A 23,536-nucleotide genomic window follows, 5' to 3' on the forward strand; every position below is an offset into this window, starting at 1 on the left:
AGAAGAACGCATGTGACCACGAACAATGTCCACCCGTGTGTACATATCCTTCTCTCTGCTAATCTTTCTTTAACTCATGCGAATTGCCTCTTCTCAACTTATCGCATTGTTGATTTTTTTGGCAACGTTGAAATTGTGCTGTCGTAACAGCCAGAAGTCTTGAACTCTGGCAACAATGGTTCCGTCCCAACAATGTTCTGCATTCACAGAGAGAGTGAGTGAGAGATGTTGCCACCGCCGCTGCTGCTGCTGCTGCTGTGACATTACAAACCATTCTTTCCTCCTGCCCCCCTTCCCCGCAGACTGCCAGTGCAACGGACACAGCACGTGCGTCAACGCGACGGTGTGCGAGCATTGCAGCGACCTCACCATGGGCAAGCACTGTGAGACCTGCTCGCCCGGATACTACGGGGACCCCACCAACGGCGGCTCCTGCCAAGGTAACTGGGTGGCTCCGTTCACGCTGACAGAAAAGGCTTCTACTCCAGAGTCCCTCGGGAGGGCTCCCTTTGGCCTACTCGTCCACGCTGGCGAGACGTCTCGGGCGAGGTGGGATTATACCCACACTTTACCCCACCACACGCGACCCTGCCAGTCGACTCTGTTGTACCAATTTACATCGCTCGCTGGAGAGAGGCGGTGGGAGGGAGGGATTGAAGAAACTTTCCCCATTGTTACAAAAGCCGCGATGGGAGATGGAATCGAACTAGGGACCTCGGAATCGGAAGTGCAGCGTGCGAACCGTTTTGTTGTCCTTCCCCCTGCACCTCCGATTAGTACGGTTGGCTATGTACGGTGTGAACGAAGTTCAACATACATACATACATAGACAATAAATTACTTTATTTGTCTATCGCGCTCTCTCTCTCTCTGTGGAGTGCTGGCTCAGGCACCGCAGTGGCGAGATGTTTACTCCCTCGCCTGGTACACAGAAGGTCGTGATTTCGATACCAACCCTGACACCTGCATATTTGGAGTTTGCATGTTCTGCCCGTGGTCGCGTGGATTTTTCTCCGGGTCCTCCGGATTTCCTTCCACATTTTGAAATACGCGTTTCCAGTATTTGACTGGTGCTATAAATTTCCACGTGATGAGCCACTTTGTTGAGACATTATTTGTGGCCTGGTTGCTTCTTGTATAGCTCAGTTGGGCCTTACTTGGTAAAATAAAAAAAAACGTAGTTTTTAGTTTGGTTTGCCACGGTGCTGCATGATGACTCTGTCGTGGTGGAGCTGCGTGCGACTCCAGCTAGCAGGAGCTCTCCGGTCTCGTTTCCTTCGTCCCGCTCTCTCTCTGCGCAGACGCCCTGTTCGCGCTTGGGATCCTCCTCCTGAGATTGTGAATTGTAATGTCGTTGTGCGTTCCACTGGAACACATCAGTGGCACCTTTAGACAACTATATATTCATAAAAATTTACTGGGTGTGCTGATTGTCGGGCATACTTTGCGAGGCCATTACCCTGTGGCGCACTCGCGAAAGCAGAACGGTGTTGAAAACAGAAGCCAACGTTTTTCAAGAAGGGCAGATGCTCATGGACAGAAACACGCAAGGATGCAGCACAGGTCAATGATCTAAGCTGGCAAACCCTTTTGAACGAGCTCGTGAGCTGCTCGCTGGACTAACACGAATACAGGAACCTAAACTTGGTTTTGACACTTTACTTTGATAGCTATTATATAATATTCCCGTATATATGATTTAAGTTGAATGCAAAGTAGAAACTGCTTGGGCATGCGGTGGCTGAGTATACATGCTACATATCCTAGCCAACGCAGCCTTGCTGGCCGGAGGATTTCCCTGATGGGAATGTGTCCAGATCATTAAATGATTTGTGAGCTCCTTACACAATCCAGCCTGGTTAAAATCAGGATGGATCGTAGGTAGGGCCAGCCCAAATGTTTCTAACTGGCGCAGATGTTCTTTTTGAGGGCTCCACGTCGCGCGAGCATAGAAAAGGGAGGGGGCATAACTGTGGCCGAACAGACCCACAAAAAGACGAAGATACGCTTACCAGATGAGATTTTCTCTACCATACAGGGGGAATCGTTTTTTAAATCCTGAAAATACGGATGTCAAAATTAGTGCATTTCGACTAATATTTAAGTAAGTCTCAGCAGTGAATGCCTTTTGATTGGTTTGCAAATCCTGACTTATTGGCATGGTTTCACGTAACAATGTATGCTTTTAATACATTTTCCATCTATGTGTGTCCTTATATGTGCACAAAAGATTTAATTGCAAGGTGAAATCTGAAAGAGAAAATTAGATACTATGCTCAAAGTTTTGGCAAAAGAGACCAATAATGCACAATGTAATGATATTTGTACACAAAGTAAGTCACTGTTGACAGTGCGACTTTGGGAATATAAAATCAGGAGCAAATAACATTGCCTAAACATTGTGGTTGTACCCAAGCTCTGTAATCATATCCAAAGTATAACTCGTACAAATATATACCGTTTGTAAATCAGTTTATATATGCAAATGAAAGGCTCCGTGGTTGATATGTGTAGGCTATATTTTCAGTAGTACTCAAAATAACCTGAAATCCTCCTTCAGAATTGTATTTGTGTTCACTATATATACGCACGCATTGCGCGTTGCTTGTTTATATAGAATGCACACACTCCCAAGCAACCTTCTTTTGCAAGTTGTAGTAGTCTCCTGGGGAAAGGAAAAAAAACCGAGTTTTGGCGCCTTAAAGTTCAGCGGATGCAGATGATGCTGTAAAGTTAATGATGGGACTTAGTGCTCTCCGGTGTGTGCAGAGGACATTCGCGCTGAAAATGTCAACGTATTCACGGCCTGTTTTGAAAGGCTGCCCTTTCAAAGTTGTAACTTGGTTACTTCGGGCCCAGCAGAAGAGTGCATGTGTGAATGCAAAAAAAAACACACTCGTCGCGTTAATTTTTCGAGTTAAACATTTACTCTAAATCCCCTGTCAAATTTGGTTGTTAATTAGTTTTCAGTTTGACGGTGCTGTGTCCACGCGCTGGTGTGCTGCTTGTGGCACGTGATATTATCTCGAGGTTTAGGCCTATGGTGAAGATGCGGACACGGTAATCGCGTGTGGATTTTGCTTAACCAGACATGCGTGTTTTGGGTGCTTTGCGGGCTTGCATTGCCGAAGTTTCATTACGTGAGTTAAGACACCGGGATCCAACAAGCTCATGTTTTTTTTTATTAAAGCATGTCTGGTTGGCTAAGCTGTGGAATAGAAAGCTAGACTCAAAATAATAAAATTCCAAGTTCAAATCCTGGTTGCGTGGGCGGGTTCAGCTCATCATTCCACTTAAGTTTTGAAAATTACTACCACTGTGGAAAAACAAGATTGGTTGTTCAGCGGAGAGACTGGCGCTCACCCATCGGAATTCAGAATGTCCGCGATAGATTCAGGACTGCCACAAAATATTGCATTTGAGCCGCTTTACATTTGGTGTTGTTTTAGTTCAATTGTTTTGGTGTTGGTGCTACTTTCCATTTGAACACCATCTCCAGTAGCAGTCCTTAATGATCTGCCTAAAGATTAACGTTTTAAATCAATGCATAGCTCTCTCGCTATGACATTCGTCACTGTTAAACTAAAATACTGTTGAGCGCTTACGTGCACCTCACTTTTTCGTATTACACTTGCATTGTTTTGACTCACGTGCGTTACGTTTAGACTGTCAAACATCTTGTTTATCAGTTTTGGAATGTTGTCTTGGTTTTGCTGTTGTGCACACGCACGACGGATCCCCCTTGTAAAATAGCCAGGGAACTGGCTAAACGGGACCTTCCCTGTAACAAATAAACTTAAACAAACAGAAACTGAACGGAACCTGATACACTTTCCAATATCCCACAAGACATAATAAAATAAACACTTATCTTAGTAGGACAGAAAGAGGAACACGCAAATCAAAGACAAAAAATTGATTGTTTAGGAAGGTAAGTGGGTTTGGTGTGGGACATGTCGCTAGAAGAAATAATTCCGACGGGATAAAACTGGTGACATAATGGCAGCCACAGGAGACAAAGTACATTGAGAGGGTTTACCAACCACAGAGATGAGATTAGCATGTCAAGACGTGAGATGGATCGTGGCATCACAGAACCTTGAGGGATCTCAATATTGCAGGGAGGCCTTTGTCCAGCGGTGAATAGATAGTGGCTGACGATGATGGTGGTGGTCATGGTTAAAGTACTGGGTTATGATCCCCTTGCGTGCTTCCTTTCATTTATCTCAGGCCTAAAAATGAAGTGGGCAGGCACGGAGCTGGCAACACCACCCCGTGCTGTGCTAAATAATAACATTCTACACAATCGCCTGCATTCTCTCGTAAGGTGACATTTTGCATCATTGTGTGACTTATTTATGACGTGCAATGTAGACATCCAAACTTGAAAATGTAATATTCATAGTTCACAGTTGTTTTGTTTCTCGAGCATATCTGACTGGCAGTGCAAGGCCTAAGGCACACTAAGCCAGATGGTGTTTCAGCATTTTAAAAGCTATTGACTGGCGGGGACTTCATTTTGTAAACAAATAATGTGATTAGCACAAAAGATCAATTAATGCACTGCTCAATGTAATTGGCAAAATGTGTAAGTGCAAAAAATCTTTCCACCAATTTTTTTTTCTCCCAGTTGCTTTGTAATGTGCTAGATTAAATGAGTCAATATACTGCAGAATATTCAACACCTTCAATCAATACATTTTCCTTTCTGTGTTACTTGGCCGAACTGTAGCAAATCAAAAGCTTCTGAACTCGCATAAACCCTCCTTATAGTTTGCACAATATTATTTTGAACTACACCGACTCAAGCCACATTGACACAGTATGTCAAGCTAATGGTCACGTGCAATGTTTACAATAAATCACTGCTGTATCTATCTCTGCGACAACGAGTAAGATTGTGGTGGCTTGCGATCAGAAGGTTGCGAGTTGCATTTTTGATTGGATCGATTCAGCCCATCATCTTTCTGGGGTTGATAAAATTGGCACCACTTTGTGGAGAAGTCAACAATTGTTTTCCCTATTGACATACTCACCCCCAGCATAGGAATTATGTAATTTCCACCACTGGCTCTTTTAGGGGCTCTAAACAGTAAATGAGTGTCATCCCCGTTGTCAACTGAACGGGGGAAGCCACGTGGGTGCCCTTCACAAGTCCGCGTGACCAAGGGAACGACCCCAGGACCAGATGGTACGATCCCTGTCAGGGCTGATGTTGGAGGTCACGTGTCTACTGTGCAGCAGCTGGGGGGTGGGGAGGGTTGGCAGAGGTGAGAAAGCCTTCGCGAGGTGTGGTGGCGTCAGCGACTTTGGCCATGATATTTTCATCTTGAACAACGCAACATGTTCATGGAGCGCATTTTGTACCGGTCGAATTCATCACGCATACAGTGCATGGACTTTGGTGACTTGAACTGGAAACAGAACTGTCGGGTATAAATGTGTACATTGTTGAACTCATTGAGTTTAGGAGAAACTGAAGAGAGTTCCGTGTCATGTCTTGCTCGAGGTAAACTTATCCGGCAGTAATTATTGAGGAATATGATTCGAGGTCTGTACAGGAATGCTATCATGTGTTAGATAGAGTTGCCCAGATCAAATAAATGCTTTGAAATGGTTACAAGTTAAATGTAATTCAAATGTAACATTCAACAACAGTCCAGTGGCTCTAGATTTGAAGCTTTCGTGACTGCAAGGATTCATACTCTTAGGTTTTTTCAGTAAAGTCACGTAGGTAAAAATAAATAATAAAAATAATAATAGAAACAAAATAACAATATAATAAAATAATAGTATATAAATTATTATTATTGCATTTTTATTATTATTTCTATTATTTGTATTATTTATTTTTACCTACGTGACTTTACCGAAAAAACTTTAGAGTTTGAGTCCAGTGGCTGTTGAGTTTTCCATCACAAAAAAGTCGACCAAATGTGTGAACAAATTGACCAACTTTTAAGTGAGGAGAAAACACACACGGCAACATTGAAATGAAAGAAGAATTCGATGCAAAGTTACGTAAGAGGAGCAGTGATGAGAGGATGATCGGTAAATTTGGCATCGGAGAAACGAGAGCGAATGAGAGTGTCTGCCGGAGTACATCGCCAGCCGGGGACATGGAAGTGATGACCACCTTTTGGATATGCAGGAGATTGAATGGAGAAATTCGAAATGAAATTGACTTAACATCCAATCCATGTCTCTGTCCTCGGCAAATTCATGATCATGGGCTGGTGCGATGCAAGTTAGACTGTGCAACGTTTCTCAAGAGACGACACAGTTAATTACAGCCAAAAACAAAGACTGTCGTCATCAAAATATGTACGCTAGTTGAGGAGGAGGTAGGAGAAGCAAAATTATTCCAGGCTTCAAATGGTCAGTTGGGAAAACATGATGATACCGCTTTAAATCATTCAGTTACGGGTACGTACTTGGATTATTTGTGTTGGAAGTGTCGGGAGTGAGGAGAAAAGTAAAAACAATCTCTTGAGAAGTAAAATTAAATGAATGTCACCACCATAAATAATGAAAACGCCAGCAATGTCGAAGACAGTGCAGTGATATTCTATGGTTCTTTCGGTAAAGTCACGTAGAGAGAAAAAGTAATAATATAAAATAATGTGATTAAAAAAAATATCACGACGTTTCGATCGCAACACAAGCAGTCGTCATCAGGAACAGGGAGGTGTAGGGGGGACAGTGTAGTGAGTATGGAGAGGGGGGTTGGCGGGGGGGGACAAGTGGACTGAAACCATGAGGAGCTTTTTTTTCGATTTAAAGCTTTCGTGACTGCAGGGATTCATCTTCTTGGTTCTTTCGGTAAAGTCACGTGACTTTACCGAAAGAACCAAGAAAACATGAGGAGCTTGTCGGAGAGATTGAGAGGTATGTAAAAAGGGATGACAGTGCCACGCAGAAAGCTGGACCAATACCCAGAACTCTGTGAAACCCATCAGGATAATATAGCGCGGCACAAAAATCACAGACGGTGTCCTAACTCGCGATGGGAGCGTGAAAGCGACCAAGAAATGAGGGCGCAGAGAAAAGTCTCCCCGAGGGCATTGAGATCGGCTCCGCGGGGCGAGAGTGAGAGATGGGTCGTAGTGTCGCCTGAGGGGGGGGGTGGGGGACGTATGCCATGGCGACAGCTTTGGGGAGGGCATCATCCGACAGAGAATTGATCGTGGATGATGATGATGAAGAAATTGGTGAAATCATCATATTCACAATTCTGCTGTGACCGCCGCTACATAATTGTCATTCAACAAACACAGCTGTGTAATCCAGAACGCCTCTCCCGAAGTCTGCATGCTGCCACGTGCGTTGGATTAAACATTTTTGGCAACCGTGTTGCTGACAGTACGCTTCCCCAGATAGCTTCTCTAACGGGGGGTGGGGGTGGTGGGGGGGGGCGTCATTGCGTGAGTTTTCTCACCAGATTGGAGCGCACGCTTCGTGGAAATTATTTGCTTAATTCATTTGTACACATTGACTGCGTGCTGAGGCGCTGAGGCCGGGTCGCTGCAGGTCTCATGGTCACTGCATCGCGCGCCAAGTCCGGCACCCCATCGTGCCGCGCTTTCAGATGCGCTTCTGCGGCCGTCTGGAACGCTCTTCGGACATTAGGAAGCCGCTGGAGCTATGCACTTTCAAATCCGGATTGAAATCTCATTTCTTTCGAACGACTTTTTGCGTTTGGTTTGTTGTCCTTCCCCTCGCACCTCCGATGAACACGGTTGGCTATGTATGGTGCCAAAGAAGTTCAACATACATCACTGTACATGGTCATACACCCCTCTCTGGACCTCGTGAACAAATCTCGAGGCCAGGCTTTTCGGAAGTGGCTGTTGAGGCTGCCAGCGCTTGGACACTTGGCAGCAGCCAGGGGAACTGGTGAGCAAGTGAATGAGCTGACAATGGCAAATCGCTGAATGAATAATTGGATTAGTGTGAGTAACGAACACATTCTAACTAACCTTGGGGCTTAAGCTGCTGTTTTGTCACAGGTGTTGATTTTTCAATATCAATCTTGTTAAATTAGCAATCTCTCTCCCAATTTTCACATTTCAAGGTGGGGTTCAAATTTGTTTCTTTGATGGATGGGTGTCGCAACACGTCTGGTTATATTTATGCTTGGTTTACCTTTGCTGGGTTGCTTACAAATACGCACGTGTGCGCGTGGTTTTTTCTGCGCTACAAACCCAACGGCCCACGTTGGATTCCCGCGCTCGCCACCAATAACAGTGGAGAAAATCTGAACTGGTCCTGGGCCTCTCCGAGGCCTACTCAGCCTGAAATGAGTACCTGGTGCGGTGTGTAAACGTCAGCACCGAGGAGACAAAGGTGACCGGGTGTGGTACTGGCCACCTACCCCCTCGTGCGCCGTGCCGGCCTTCATAGGTGCCCCCCCTACGGCACTTGCCCTAACGAGGCTATCTAGAGATCCTTGTCTTTGTTTTCTATGCAGTATACCTCTTAAAATAAAGGTATTCCAATATAATTACGTCCTCTTGGTTGTTAATCTTCTCTTAATGCATGTTAATATATACCTAGTGTACCTGCAGTGCTGTGTAAATTCTGATTTTCATGGTCCTTATTTGCTATTGGTGAATCGGATTAGAGATTAACAATAGAATGGGGACCATTATACGATACATTTGAATCCAGCATGGGTGTACAGGGTGTATAAAGTTACGGGAAGGACTGATACAATCCAACAAGTACATACGTTTGTGAATTAAAAGACAATTGCACAAGGCAAACAACTGGAATTGGGTTTGTCAGTCCGTAGTCGCACATTAGCGTATGTTAGTCTCTCAAACCTTGAAGAGGACAACCCGGCGATGATGCATTACGCAGTAGAATGTTTCTCACTCTTCTTCTAAAAGGTGAATAATTTCCGCCGCTGTTCAGCTGAAGTGATTCCAAAGCGGAGTATATTTGGAGCTCCGAACTGCGGGGCAGCGATGTAAAAAATAAAGACGTTGCTGGGGAGCCAGTGGCCAAGGCACGTGCTCCACCTTAACAGGGGAACGGCTCGTCGCAATCGCCAGTTCAAATCCTGGTCGTCGGAAGATTTCACCCTGAGGTTTTCATTTTATTTCTTGTCCCGTATCGTTTACTTGACTCAGATGGCCACCGTGTGGAACCCTGTTCGCACAACAGCCAGCGAAGTTCACCATGGTTTCGTTGTGTGATGCCCTGAATCATTCCCCTCTCTCTTTTTGGCTTGTTATCGTGAGTTATTTCTCTTTGAAAAATGTGCTCCTCTTCACGTCCGCGTTTTTGTTTTGTCACACGTGTTTTGTCACGCGTGTTTTAAAGTTGTTTTGGGATTCTGTACCTAGGTACGCGAAATGGAAATGATTATCTTTTTCTTAGCCTACTGCATTTTGAGTTTTTGCTGTTGGTCACAAGATGTGAATACAGGGCTTTTATTTGTGGATTCCGCAATTGATTTCCAACGTAATTACACGGTGATAAAACGTAATTTTCAAACATATATTTTTCCCAGCCCTGTCACCACAGTACATTTATTTCGAGTCGAAGGCGTGCGATTGTGAAATACCCTTGGCACAATTGGTCACAGCTTTCTCTACAGCGGTGCAATTCAGCTGCCGGTGAATTAGGCTCTGAATAGGAGATTCCTTTTGAAAACAGATCACATATATACGGTGCATACTTAGAGGTTATACTATTTAAGTCGGTTATTATTATTATTATTATTTTAAACCGCTTTGGTGTTCCAAGGAAAATAATCCTATGGTTCCAGCAGGTGTTTTTGCATTTGCATCGGACTTCTCACGTGCTGAATATTAAGGTGTAGAGAAGATGGTCCCGTCGCTGGGTTCTTGCGCTCCGCTCCCGATGTAAACATGGTGGCGGCAGTGCAGACACTCTGACACCAGTTGTAGAGAAGTTCCGACGGACTCACTCGGAGACGGAGGTAAGTTAAGGTCTTTGCCAGGGTTTATTAAAGCTTATCAATATTACACATGGTACACAACTCCCAGGGGATAGGGGTCCTACTCTGAGTCCGGGTCCCTGCCGGCTAGCTCCGGTTTCTCTCTCTCTCGTGTCGGATCGTGGACTCTGCCGACTCCACCGAGCGGAGAGAGAAGCACCTCTACGGCTACCACCGGCTTCTCCCCAGACTCCCTATTCGATCCCTCTCTCTACCCACTGGTTCCCTCTTCACCCTGCTCACTCTACCCGTTCCCACAGTGACCCCGCTTACGTCACGGGGTATCCCTTAAGTACCCCAGGAGACGTGACGTCATCGCACTGAACGGCACACCTGACGTCACGTCCTCTTTTTAAATCCTTTATATTAAGTTTGCGTGCTTGCTTGCTTGCTCGCGTGCTTGCTTGCTTGCTTAGGACCGTGCAAATCTTTCGGTCGTTTTTTAACCCACTTCCCGTGATCCAATCGAGCTGACATTTTCCACACAGACTCGTTGTGCCAGACAATTATTGTTCGTGAAAAAAAATTCCCAAAATGTTACACTTTTTAGGCAAAAAAAAATTATTTTACATATATTCAAATAGAACGCATTCATGGCTTTGGCTGAACGTCAGAGTGTAAGAGCCCAGAGCGTAACCCCTCCACAGGCCGTGGCGGAGTAGCGCAGTTGGTAGCGCCCTCGCTTCCCATGCCAAAGGTCGCGGGATCGATCCCCGCGTCCTCCACAGGCGAATATATTTTTTAATCCTTTATATTAAGTTCGCTGCCACGCATATAAAGGATTTATAGTGAAAAACTTTGTTTTTACGGGTTATACTTATTACTCCTCTACAAAGGTATAAAGGTGCGCAGCCCTGCAATTGCTTGCTCATGCCACTGCTGGCTTCACGACCTCCACTGAAATGCATCTCTTTGTGTCTGCATAAAATATAGGCCGTTAGTTGCTCAATCTACAATCGCATTCCTGTTGCTTAAGTGCACAAATATGTGATTTCGTCCTCCCAAATATCCAGGCCAGTGACTGCAGAATACGGTGTTGCTCAAATATCGTACGAAGAAAGAAAGTAATCTCTAGCGACCACGGCGATGAGTGAATGTACTTTAATTGATTGACTTCACAGCATATCGCAGCATGTCATGGGGTTGATGAGGTTGATGAGGTTGAATACATGAGCTCAAGAATCCCTAAATTTGGAGACGCACACACCCAACCCACTCCACCACCCATTGAGGAAATGGAATTTTATGGACATACACAGAATTGATAATGTTAAGACTGAGATAATAGATGTTAGACTTACATTCATCTCATGCCTATTGTCAGTAAATGCCTCCTTCAAAAATGTCCTTGTAGAAGAACATGGCGCTTATGTAATGCCCTATATGGTAATTTCTGTAAATATATATATTTTAAACATTGCCATTGTATTTTGTTACATAAACACAACATTGGTACAAAATATACTTTTTTGATAGGTACAGATGCCAATATCTCAACTTTTCCCTATCATACACCACCTAATAGCCTCAACATTGAGGTATCAAATGTTGTTCCGCTTTCCACGGGAATGTCACTCTGCCTAAGTTGGTTTAACGTAATGAAAAGTAAAAAAAGGGGCCATCAGCTCAATTGATGAGGTTTAATTGGCCTTGTCTTTCAAGTTTATGGGTTTCATTGATTTCAGGCTCTTGTTTGCCCATATTAGGCCAAGATTGAACCGTTTGTAATGAGTTGTACCCGTGTCAATGTAATTGCGCCCTTATACGCAATATCGTCAAAGATGGCGAGGTGCGTGCGTAAAAAAAAAAACCCATCGACCGCCCACCCAGTATTGAGGTATCAAACACGCCACACACGGCCCACGTTCGTCGAGAAATGCATCGACCGCGCCTTCTTGATGCGCGAAAAACTGATCGATACAAAATGGATTAACACAAAATGCGGGATTAGCCGCATAGGAAAATCTCAATCTCGGCGGTAATCTCGGTAGCACGCCAGATGCAATTTGGCCCCCATCTGCACAACAAATACCACCGCTGTCCCGCTTTGTTTTTTGTTCGGCTTGCGCCGGACACCGTGGCCCCCCTTTGCGCGGACGCTGCACAGGTGGGGCGGGCGGGCGGGCGGGTCCATCTGTGTGGCCCGATCAAACGTGGCTCGACACAGTTGGGTGCTTCTCCCACAGCTGTCCCAACCCCCACTCCGTTGTGTTCACTTCCCTGACTTCAAAGGCCCTCTTGGTTTGCCGGTTTAATCTTGACAGCGGCCAGTGGTGCGCATTACGGAATAGAGAGAATACATTAAATAAATGCGAATGCCGCCGCTGAGTGCTTTGACAATTAAAAGGCCAATTTGCAGTGCTGACAAACACGATGTGGTTACAGAGGTGTTGATAATTGGGCTTAAGTAAGAATGTGCGTTTGGCTACTTACAAATGTAAAAGATTCACATGTTTGTGTACATTGTTGGTCAAATTACATGAATAACAGCAAATTCCGTGATACTACTATTAGTGCTTCTCCTACGGGTGACAACCATTTACATCTTTAGAAATGGAAATGTTTTACCCGAATCCACAGTTTCGTGACAATAATTATGTTGGAGTGAGTTTGCATTGCACACTAGAATTCCAGAACCAGTGCATTTCTGTTGCCATCATAATCGCGAGCAGCCAATTTGAATATCTCATTCTCACAACCTTTGCGAACACACCTCGTCCATTTCTCACGACTCTTTAAAGCAAATGACGAATTCAGAAAAAACCATGCCTGCTTTTCAAAATGTCATTCAAATTTGTTTTTTTTATCGTACGGAATTAAAGAGAATAAGTGAGCGGTGCACGCAAAACGCTCTCCTTCACGACGATCAACCGCGACGGTTCGGCGACATCAGCTAGGGGGCACTGCACGTCTGTCTCTTCCACAGCTTTTCTGTTTGCACCGTGAAGATCTCTGGGAGTCCTTTTGACGGCTTTAAAATTACACGTCGCGTTTATACATGAAGAGTGCCTCTTTTTAAGCGAGCAGTAATGATTAGGTGGGGGAGCTGGGAGGCTTTGACTCATAATGCAGTTTCTGGAACAGGTTTTTTGAGCAAACTTGTACTTTTCATCAGGATTGAATTCCCCGGTGTAATGAACAGGGAGTGGCCGACACCTTGTCACGACATTCCGTCACTGGATCATTCCCGAGGGCGCGTAATGTTTAATTAAGCACCTGCCTAGCACCGCCGCTCTTGCATTTTGACGGCGGTGCCTCGGTTTGAATGTTCACGAGAAATATAGAACGAGGTGTTAAGATTTTTGATGATGAACTAATCTTAGCGTTTTTATCTTCTGTGTAATTACAACAGAGCAAAGTGCAACTGGCTTGCCACTAGCAAGGTGTCAAAAAGCAGGTTGATTGCAATGTTCAGCATTTTTTTTATTCCCCCGTTTTAATGTAATATTTCTATGTAAGTTACATGAACACTGCACAATTGCATTTGAGCTGGCGTTCATGACATTGACATGTATACGCATCTGTTTGATTATCACTTGTGGTTGTTTACCGAAGGGCGACCCTTCCAATCAAGAAGGAAAAGCAAGGCAAAAATATATTAGTATTGTTACGTGTATTATCGCTGTTAATATGTAAATGTGGATAGCAGACTTTTGTTTTAATATAGTATGCAAAATAGAAAAAAAAACTATCGACATAATTAGCAGGATGAAGAAAAATATAATAACGTTTCCATCGCATTATTAACAAAGCAATTTAATAACAGAAGCATGACATTCAGCCAAGCGTGTGCCACTCTTTGCATAGGGATGGGACGGATGCTGATTAATGCTGTGCACGTGCGTTGTTTTCTTATGTGTGCGCGTGTGTGCCTGTGTTGTGCGTGTGTGGCCCACTCAGGGTGCAAATGCAACCACCATGCCACGGACTGCAACGCGCAAACGGGCAAATGCTACTGCACCACCAAAGGCATAAAGGGAGACCAATGCCAGCTGTAAGTACTCACATCTACCCCCTGTTCCCTTCCCAGTGTTGTGCTCATTATACGTGCTGTTTGGTCACCACCGCCAAATTAATCACGTTTGGGAAAGAAAAAAACTTCTTTAAACAGAATTCTGTACAGTTGTACCAGTTGGGCAGTCTCAGGCATGTTTTGTATTCTGGATGCGATTCTATTTTTTTAATTCTATTTTTTCTGCTGATGGTTTTGAATAGGTCCTGCACACATCGGCAGCAAGCGATTTAGAACAAAACAAGCAAAATGTTTTATTGAATGTCCTCTGCTTTCGCGTGCTTTGATGTCGGCAAAGCCGTGATTAATGAAACTCCTTTGATGGCCATCTGGATGTTGCGGAGGGACCCCGCCACGGACTGGGGTTTAATTGTGGATTTCGGCACCACTCCCTGTTGGAGTCTCCTGATTACCCACTGCTGTGACCACCGTTTCCTGCCCCCCCCCGCTCCTCCTCCTCCGCCTCCTCCCAAGAAAAATTCCGTACTGCCACACGGGCAGAAAGATTAAATGCCATGCAACTGTTGTGCCAATTTTATTCTTCAGCTCTTGCAGTGGCAGTTTGAATGTCCGTGGCTATGAAGCTGGGGTTTAAATGAGAGTTTTTTTCGTATTGTTTTTTTCATTTGATGTGTGTGTGCATCCACACCTCTGTATACATCTCCCTATATCTATTTAAACTTGGTAAAAGTGCTGTGGATAACTTTCCACTGTAATGGTTAATGTTGGTTATGTTATATTGCTTTGGCCTTGACAACGAGCTGTGTCACTCAACGGTTTTTACTTTAGAACTCCTTCATGCGTTGTGCTTCAGCATTAAAATAAAAAAAAATAAAAAAAATATTGTACATGTAAAAAAATCGGTGATAGTTTTTGGTCATATTGTTTTTGCTTTGGAGTATTTTGACATCTATAAGAAGCAGAGCATTGTTAAATTCTTTCATCTGAACACGCAGCATTCCAAATGCACCTGCGCCTATTAACAGCGTTAACAAATATTTTAATATTATGGCTACTGGCATAACATTTTCACTTCCGATTAGCACGGTTGGCCACGTAATGTGCGAAAGAGATTTAACGTGCATGCGGTTTAACATTGTCAGCAATATAAGTTTGCAAGAACACTGTTTTACTGCAAATCTCTAAAAGTATACATTTGCCGGTGAAAAAAATCCACCGCTATTACATTAGAGCATTCGTCTGGTTTTGTTCTAAACTATTTATTGACGAGAGACCAGTGCTTGTTTTCAAAAATTGACTTTCATTGAAACCGTAAATGTACAACAGGTACTGAACAGAGATTGAAAAAGAATAAAAAATAACCTTCCCCTGATGCATGCCGCTTCTTACAACAGAGGTAGTGGCAAGAGGCCTGAATGGTACATGACTCAAATGGAGGCAATCGATGGATGAATATTCCCATAAAACCCACGCTGCTCTAAAAATCCACCTCAGAGAGCCCATGTGTTACAAGGCAAATGGTGTTGCATTGAAAGCGAGTGCATATAGTGCTGGCCAAACGGTGGTGTGGTGGCCCCCATGAGGGTCTGTAGTTGTGCATTGCTTAATAAGAGACATTTACTTTTTGCTGTTGTGCATCAGCCTTGCATTGCGTTGGCTCTCATACTCTTCGCTTACCACTCGGGGTTCGACTCGGAGGCACTTTCCTCTTTTTTTTTAAATGCTTAACTCTCTTTTCCCTATTAATTCAAAATCACACCCCACGTGCACACATCCACATCCCCTCCAAACCTCCTCCACGTCTATGGTTATTTATGAGGTGGGACAGAATATATTTTTGGCTTTTTGTGGTGATGCCAAATAGAAACCATATTGCCCAGTGTACTCCCATTAGTCCTGGAAAGTCCATAAGGTTTGTTTATGATAAGAGGTTCTTCTGTTGTCTCTGTGTGCATGCACACAAATAGAAATTCCTACAATCAGTCACAGCCATGCATCTGTCATGTTCAATGTACCAGAGTTCTATCTCTTGGTCCCTATGGGTTGCCTTAGCCTTCCTCTGTGTGGTGGGGCCATCTCTGTTGAATGCTAAGACCGTCTTGGGACATTATACATTTTTAGGAGTTTTTTTTTCTCCTCCAGAATAGGTGTCTTTTGAAAGTGGCATGAGGGTCTACATTTAATTTACCTATTCATTCATAATGTTACATAACTTTGATAATAATGGTTATAACTTAGAGTTGCTGTTAATCACAGTAAACATACGCTACAATAGTTTTGTACGAAAGTAGTATTTTATAGCCTATCATCGGGCCTAAAGGAAAAATATTACTAAAGCAAAAAACCACTAAACTTTCTCCATAGGGCATCTCCAGTCACTGCTTAAGGCTCATTAAAATACCCATGGCTCAGATAACTTATTTGAGTCATCTCAGCAGCAAACCAAATGGCAAGAATTATGCAGCGTTCAGGAGACTAAAATAATTTGGAAAGCGCTGCAGAGAACTCCAACGGCAGTCATGAATGCAAATAAAAAAACGAAATATATCTTCGAATGTACTTGCTATGTGTAGTTCATGTGATGGTTTAATCAGAGTTAACACGCTTACATATAGTCGTTTAGAAAAATAAACGTGCATACAACATTTTCTGAAATGGCTAAATCCTTCAAATGTGATCTCACAGAAGAAATAAAAACCTATGGAAACATGATGTCATATTGACAAGAGCGGGTGATGCCATTTCTATGCATTGTGTTCAATTCTTCCCTATTTGAAGGTTGTTGGGCTCCTGGGAAAATCCGCAGATTACCGAGAAAAGTACATCCATTGGGTAGTACTGAATATCATTGCAGAATAATCTACTACTGCTTTATGAGGCTCGCAGTTCGAACCTGGCAGATCACCCTGGTTAATACTGCCGGTGTATTAAGATCGATTGGCAACGTTAGAAAATAGATGGCCATAGTCCAAATTTGAAACAAAAAATACCCTCCTTTTGAAATTACTGTAGAATGTCTGTGAAACATAGCATCTTTGTGATAGCCGTGCGCTATAAGAATGGCGGGAATACCAAGTTATGTTGGTCATGTGCTCGTGTGGCCTGCAGTGGCTTCTTGTCAAGTAACATCAAAGCACATAATTTAGGATTTTTTTTTACTAATAAGAAATTTACGTGGCTTATGCTACCCACGCTTGTGGCCTGTCTGTTGCCTTTGTGATAGTATTCCATACATCAATGATTGCTGACTTCACAGCAAACCCATTTGATCTATTACATTCTTAGATTCCACAAGGAAAAATGATCAGATCCACCCTGAGGTTTGCCCTCGCCCGCGGTGCAGTCAACTTCAGATTAGCGAGGGGTTCCTCTCACGGCGGTTATATTTGGGAGCCGTAATCGATGTGCATTGTGAATTGTGAATATCGATGTGAAATTGCCCTTCGGCAGACTCGGCAGTAATTTTCTGGTATTGGAGTAATGCAAGCCTGCCTTCGGGGCAAGCCTTTATTTGCAAACATTGCAGGAGATGCACAAACAGACTTGAGTCGTTTTCCTGGGCCTGATTCTGATAGGGGGCAGGGGTGAGCGGACCAAGCTTTAAGCTCTTCGCCCACAAAAGCCCCATTGATACATGCGTTTAGTGGCTTTGTATTGGCCAGGATGATTACATTTAGGCTGAATGATAGATTTTTTCTGAACATAATTTTATTTTGTGGTTTTTTAAATATGATACTCGAACACAATGATATAAAATTTGAAAAATTAAGCAGCTTGTTCTGCTGTGCTTACTTAAAATTGGGTTATATGCTCTTCATATATATCACTAAAAAAAAATGGGAGACATATTGTGTACCCCTTCGTAAGCTATTACAAGAGGTAAAATGTACTTACCCTCAGCAATTCAGACACCTTTGTGCGGTTTTGAATTAAGTACAATCGTGTGGTTCTTTGAAACCTGGCATTTATTCGTGTGATGTACCTTTCTGGTATGGGTGCATCGTGTTAAGACTAATCCATCCACCCCCTTCCACGTTCTCCCTCCAGTCCCACTCACCACCAGGCCCTTGAATAACGTTCTTGATTTTCACTGTCTCGTCCTGCCTTTCGTTCGCCAAAGATTGCTCGCCGCTTAATGCGAGCACCACTCGCCCACCACTGCTGCTCGGCCAGTATTAATGTTGTTGCGCCCCTTTTCCGGCGGCCGTGTGCCAGTTTTGGTGAGATTATAGACAAGGGAAGATGAATTGAGGGCTCAGGGATAGATAAAAAGAGGAGAGAGAGGGGCCATGGAAAGGTCTCAGTTGCGGTCCATTGTCTGCGCAGGTGTTTATCTGAAATTATATCCGGCAACAGTAGCGTTTTTGGGGGGGGGGGGTGTATTTTTCTTCCTCCCTTTTAAGAAGCTGATAAAGATTTATTGGGAGGGGGGATTGTGACACGGGCGACCGTGGAGCCAACTTGGCGTAATTATTCCTCATGGCTCGCACATTCGTGCCTTGCTTTGGTTTCGATTGGCTACCGTGCTGTGTACGAAAATCCATCTCCGCTGGCGTCCGGCGTGGCGGCGAGTGGAATGCCCTGGCCTTATTCAGTTGGCGGTGCTTGCCGTTTGCAAGTTACACGGGTGCAAGCAAAAAAAACGCTCCCATATTTTTTTTGCTGTGAAACCTGGTGATGGGCGTGCCCCCCCCCCCATGCACGGCTTGGGGGGGGGGCAGTTGCTGCGGAATAAAAGAGAAGCAACGTGGGCTCATGTTTTCAAGGCGTGTTAATTTGATAGATTCGCAAGAGCATTGTGTCTCAGAATGAAGCAAATCATGATTAACAACTCAACCTTTAGGGAAAAAGGAAAAGAAAACAAATTCCCTGTCATGAGATAGAAGCTTTTGATATTTTAGTTGGTTAATTCCCCTATAAGCTTATTAAATCGTGTAATTCCCTTGTGTGTGTGTGTGCATGCCTGTCTGTGTTTTTTTTGGCATTTAATGCGTGAGGTTCAGACATTATTGGTCCCACCATGAAACTCTTCATTGTAGACGTTGAACGAAGTGGTACAGGGGTTAATTTATTGGTTTCGTCCATCGGGCAGAATCAGTTCCGCGCATGTTTTAAAGAATGCTCAATGCGCCCCTGCTGTGAACAATATATCTCATTGAGCAACGGTGGGGAGCATTGCTCCGTAATCCATAGGTTCACTCGGGCAAATTGTTGGCGTCGGCTCAACGCGTGGCTGCTGCCTTCCCACTTCTCTGTGGTTCCTCCTCACCCCTCTGAGTCTCTTCGACGGCGAGTGAATACTGTGCAGCGCGTCACAAAGTTGAAACAACATTTAGCGCCTCCAAATACAGGCATTCTGAAAAACATGGACTGGAGCTCTCTCTTGTCATATTCATGTTAATGCTGAACAGTAAATCTGTTGCATGCGAATTTGAGTGTGCCGCGTTGGCGAGATGTTAACTACCTCGCCCGGTATACAGGAGGCCATGGGTTTGACCCCGACCCTGACACCTGTATATTTAGAGTTTGCATGTTCTCCCCGTGGTCGCGTGGATTTTTCTCCATGTCTTCCAGTTTTTCCTTTCATATTAGAAACATGCATGTATAGAGTATTTGGTTGCTATACATTTCCACATAAGCCACTTCATGGAGCGAGCATTTGTGGCCAGGTTTCTTCTGAAAAAGAGCTATATTTCTCAGTGGGCCTTACCTGGTAAAATATAAAGTTTTTAGTTTTAAATCAGAAGCATTGCAGCTTGGATGTCCGGAATGGCCTGAACGTCACTAAATCCATTGTGTTAAGCCCGTGCTGATAATATTTCACAATTATTTTTCAAGCTATCTTACGCTCCATTGATATCCCAGCAAGGCATCTTTTAAATCTGCTAATTTCATCAAAAGTCTTCTCAAATAACTGGTAATTATCTCACATGCGCTCCCCACACAAACACACTGATGCGGTAGATCCAAATCATTGCGCACCCATATTAAAGCATCACAATTTGCCTAAACAACTTGTATTATATCTGGAGGATAATCAGTTTCAGAGCTTTCTGATTCTTCAGTAATCGGTTTCTCTACCGATTTTCAGTTCGATTACTCGACGAACGAAAAACACGAAGATAGTTGGATAATCGTTTCACCTCCGTACCCACCTGTTAGGTGAGGCCTAGTTATGTCACCGGCCACATCACCACATCACGCTGGATGGAGCTTCTACGGGGTTTCCACAATCAATTTAATCAACTCATTGTCCCAACTCTACTAAGTTGGAAACAATCAGGCCGCAGATCTGGCCATATCACTCTTACTGAAAGCTGTACAGTGTTCCATACTGTTTCTGACTATTTAGATAACACTTACATTCTTTCGTCTTTAATGGTCTCTTGAAAGCAGTTGATATTGTTTCCTATCATGTTATAACTCTTAGACTGTTGGTTAATGGTATTAACTGGTCTGATTCTCATTATCTGTGGGGGGGGGGGAACAAGTACAAATCTGGAATTTTGTTCTTGATGGAGGTACAGATGGTTAAAATCACCATCTTCGTTCGGTTAATGATTTAGACTGGTCATGGTTAAGGAAACCTTTGCCTTTATGGAAAATGGAAAGTTTTGACATGTGGTGTGTGTGTGTAAATTTGCATTATGTTATGATTATTCTCTTGCCCACTTGCAAAAGGCATCTACACTCAAAGTCAAACCGTTAGAAAAATGTGTCACTTGGTGTGTCTGTGCAATATGCTTGTTAATTAATGTTTTATCCCGTGAGATTTTTGCATGCCTTAGGTGACTGGTAAAAATCACTGAATTTATCAATCTAACACTGCAAATATATGTACCTTTTATCAAGGTGATTTTAGTCAGTTTGCTTATTCATCTGCCTCGTGATATTACCAACATCCAACAGTGTCGAGCCGTGTTCGTGCATCGCTTTGACGTCACGCCCCCCCCTCTACCCACCCTCCACCTACACGTATATGCTATCCTACTATATTATTAAACAAAAAGTTTTGCTGGCTGACCGGCTGGAAGGAGGGAGAGTCGCGAGTGTCTTATACGAGAACACGCTGTGGCCGATGTCAATCGAATAAGTTGCTATCAACAACAAGGCAACTCCTATGACTAATTGGGAATGGGACGCAAGCGTAGGATTGATCACCCTGTCGCTGGCCGCCTGTGGGGAGGGTGTATAGTGTGAAAGGCCGAAACACCCTAGGAACCAAAGGTACACTACTGACGATGCGCTCCCCAAATTTCACCAGGCTCACTGTTCATGAACTCTTGGAAGTGCTTGCACAAAGGATAGTAACATCTCATCCTGTGTTCTTGAAATCTACATTCATTTTGAACACCTGAAAATTAGCTTGGCTGGAATGTCCGAACAGCTCGGCTTTTCCCAACGGACACATTTACACAATGCGTGTGTACTGGCATGTGCAGCAACCACCCGTCATCGAGATCAGACACCTGAAAAGTTATCTTAACAAAAATATCTTATCGTCGTTTAATTAAAGAGACACCTTTTCCTGCATCGCGTCGCTTCTCGGTGTGTCTGAGCTTTTTATTTTTGAGATCTGCGGAACATCTGGACCCTGCTGTTTTGAGAATTTTACGTGGCAGTGATGTTTAATTAAAAGTGGCCATCGTGTGGAGACGTTCCAAACTCACCGACACCCAAACTTTCTCAAGTCAGTAGCCGTGGTTGGCATGGTGCGCTGTAACCGTTACGGATCTGGGCCCTTAAATTTGAAGGCTTGTCAAAGTCACCAACGGCGTAAGTGAGCCGGTTAATACTTGAAAGCGGACGACGGCGTGTCACGTACGAGTTTGGTCACTCGTTGGTGAATCTGCAACGTCTGTGTTGCACGTATCACACATCTCCAAGCCTTGTTGTGGATGCCACAGCATCAGCTGTAAACCTCTTGCTGCATTTAAACAATTCTGATAGATTTTGCCATCATACACAAGTGTAAAATGTGGTGAACATTTTGTTACTGGTGCTTTCTGCAAATGTCCACTGCCTGGCTTGATATGGGATAACAGCTGCTGTTGTGTCTGCTTTTCTTTCAGGTGTGACATAGACAATCGGTATCTGGGAAATCCTCTGAAGGGCACCTGCTACTGTAAGTGTATTTGTTGTGTGCGTAAAAAAGCAGCGCTCCTCCTTAACACGTGTCCATGTAAATGCAGTGCGTGCTTTCTGCTTTGTTCCAGTAGTTCCCAACCCGTAAGAAGAATTCACATGCAGTAGAGAGCGTTCTTCTGAAAGGATTACTTCAAACAGTATTGTAGACGAGCATATTTTGCAGTTGATTGGTTTCTTAGTGTATTCATGTGTAGCCCCTCTAATCCCACCAAAGACTACAAATTACACGCAATCACCTTTTTTAAATTATCATTTTATGTTCTATCTTTCTAATTGGTCAACTTATGTTTCATGTTGCCAATTTTTGTTTCCCTTAACGACGATTGGAGTCACTCTTCAGAGAAAAACATCCTCCCTGAGACGCGAGCGTGTGCCCGGGTGTTGTCTCGCGCAGAGAAGCTCTTGTTATTTTCTGGGCAGGGCCTTTTGCAGCATGGTGCTGAAATGTGTAGGGATGGGGGGGGGCTGTGAATTTTTATTGCTGTACTTTCAAATGTGTGCAGCTTGCATGACAAAGACTCATCACGAAATCATGCATTGTCAGGGGAGGTCCCGGCGATGAGCGCGCTTGGCAGGGTCTAATTAAGGTTGACCTGACGAAGTCCTTGACAGTGAGCGTAATGAAATCAGATAACACACAAGCGGAGGCAGCTGATGCTAATTAATTGGTGCTTTTGACTGTTTGGCTGGTAACACTGTTTCAAGCATGACCGCGAGCTCTGCCTGTTTGCCCCAGCGTGTCGGTGGAGTCCGGCTCACTGGGCCTGTGAAGCGGAGCGTCTTAAACAGATCATGCAAAATAGCCGCATGAAATAAGAACGTTGAATTCGTTGAAGAAATATAAACATGTTAATAACGTTAAAGACCGATAGGCTGGACAGCCGTGTCTCTTTTAATACACCAAATCTTATCAAATGTTGACTTCACTCTCATGGTATCAGCTTAAATTCTGCATGGACTTGTTATGGATTCACTTTAGCTCATGTGAGGTGGTTTTTTATTTTATTTTAAGCACAGACTGGAGTTTTGAGATAATTTTTGTAATAATGTGGGCAGAGTTGCATGCATTCATGGCTGAAACATACCTTCGAGCAAAGTAAAGGCCAATGTTTATTCCTAATGAGTGGGCTCGTCATAAAATATGTCCCATGTGTAGACAAACATTGAAGGTTTGTTAGCAGAAAAATGGAACATAGAGAAGAAACTTCCCTCGGCAGAGAGAAAAAAAAGTCGATGCGGGAGATGAAAAAAACATCAATGTCAGTTCGCGCAAATTCCACCCAATGGATTCTTTGTTTTGTGGATTCTTGCGCATAGCCATGTGTGTGTCCCAACGAGTACACGAGTGTTTGTAGAGCGGTGACTTTGCCCGTGCGTGCATATCTATTCCATTTTTGTAGTGGGAAGTGGTAGTGCAGCTGTTAGCTTGCTGCGATATCAAACCCCAA

At 43.8% G+C, this 23,536-nt stretch overlaps 1 protein-coding gene across 4 annotated transcripts in view; it reads left to right on the forward strand.

Annotated features, from left to right (window-relative positions):
• Window positions 1-23,536, forward strand: part of ATRN (attractin) — a 296,628-nt gene that overhangs the window by 132,831 nt on the left and 140,261 nt on the right. For all 4 annotated transcript variants that reach the window (XM_078861672.1, XM_078861673.1, XM_078861675.1 and 1 more), the window contains exons 19-21: window positions 303-440; window positions 13,868-13,961; window positions 22,013-22,065. In XM_078861672.1, coding sequence (XP_078717798.1) covers window positions 303-440; window positions 13,868-13,961; window positions 22,013-22,065 — 285 coding nt within the window. The remainder of the gene's footprint in view (window positions 1-302; window positions 441-13,867; window positions 13,962-22,012; window positions 22,066-23,536) is intronic.

This window comes from Lampetra fluviatilis, chromosome 12 (genome assembly GCF_964198595.1).
Source record: "Lampetra fluviatilis chromosome 12, kcLamFluv1.1, whole genome shotgun sequence".
NCBI classification, from domain to species: Eukaryota; Metazoa; Chordata; class Hyperoartia; order Petromyzontiformes; family Petromyzontidae; genus Lampetra; species Lampetra fluviatilis.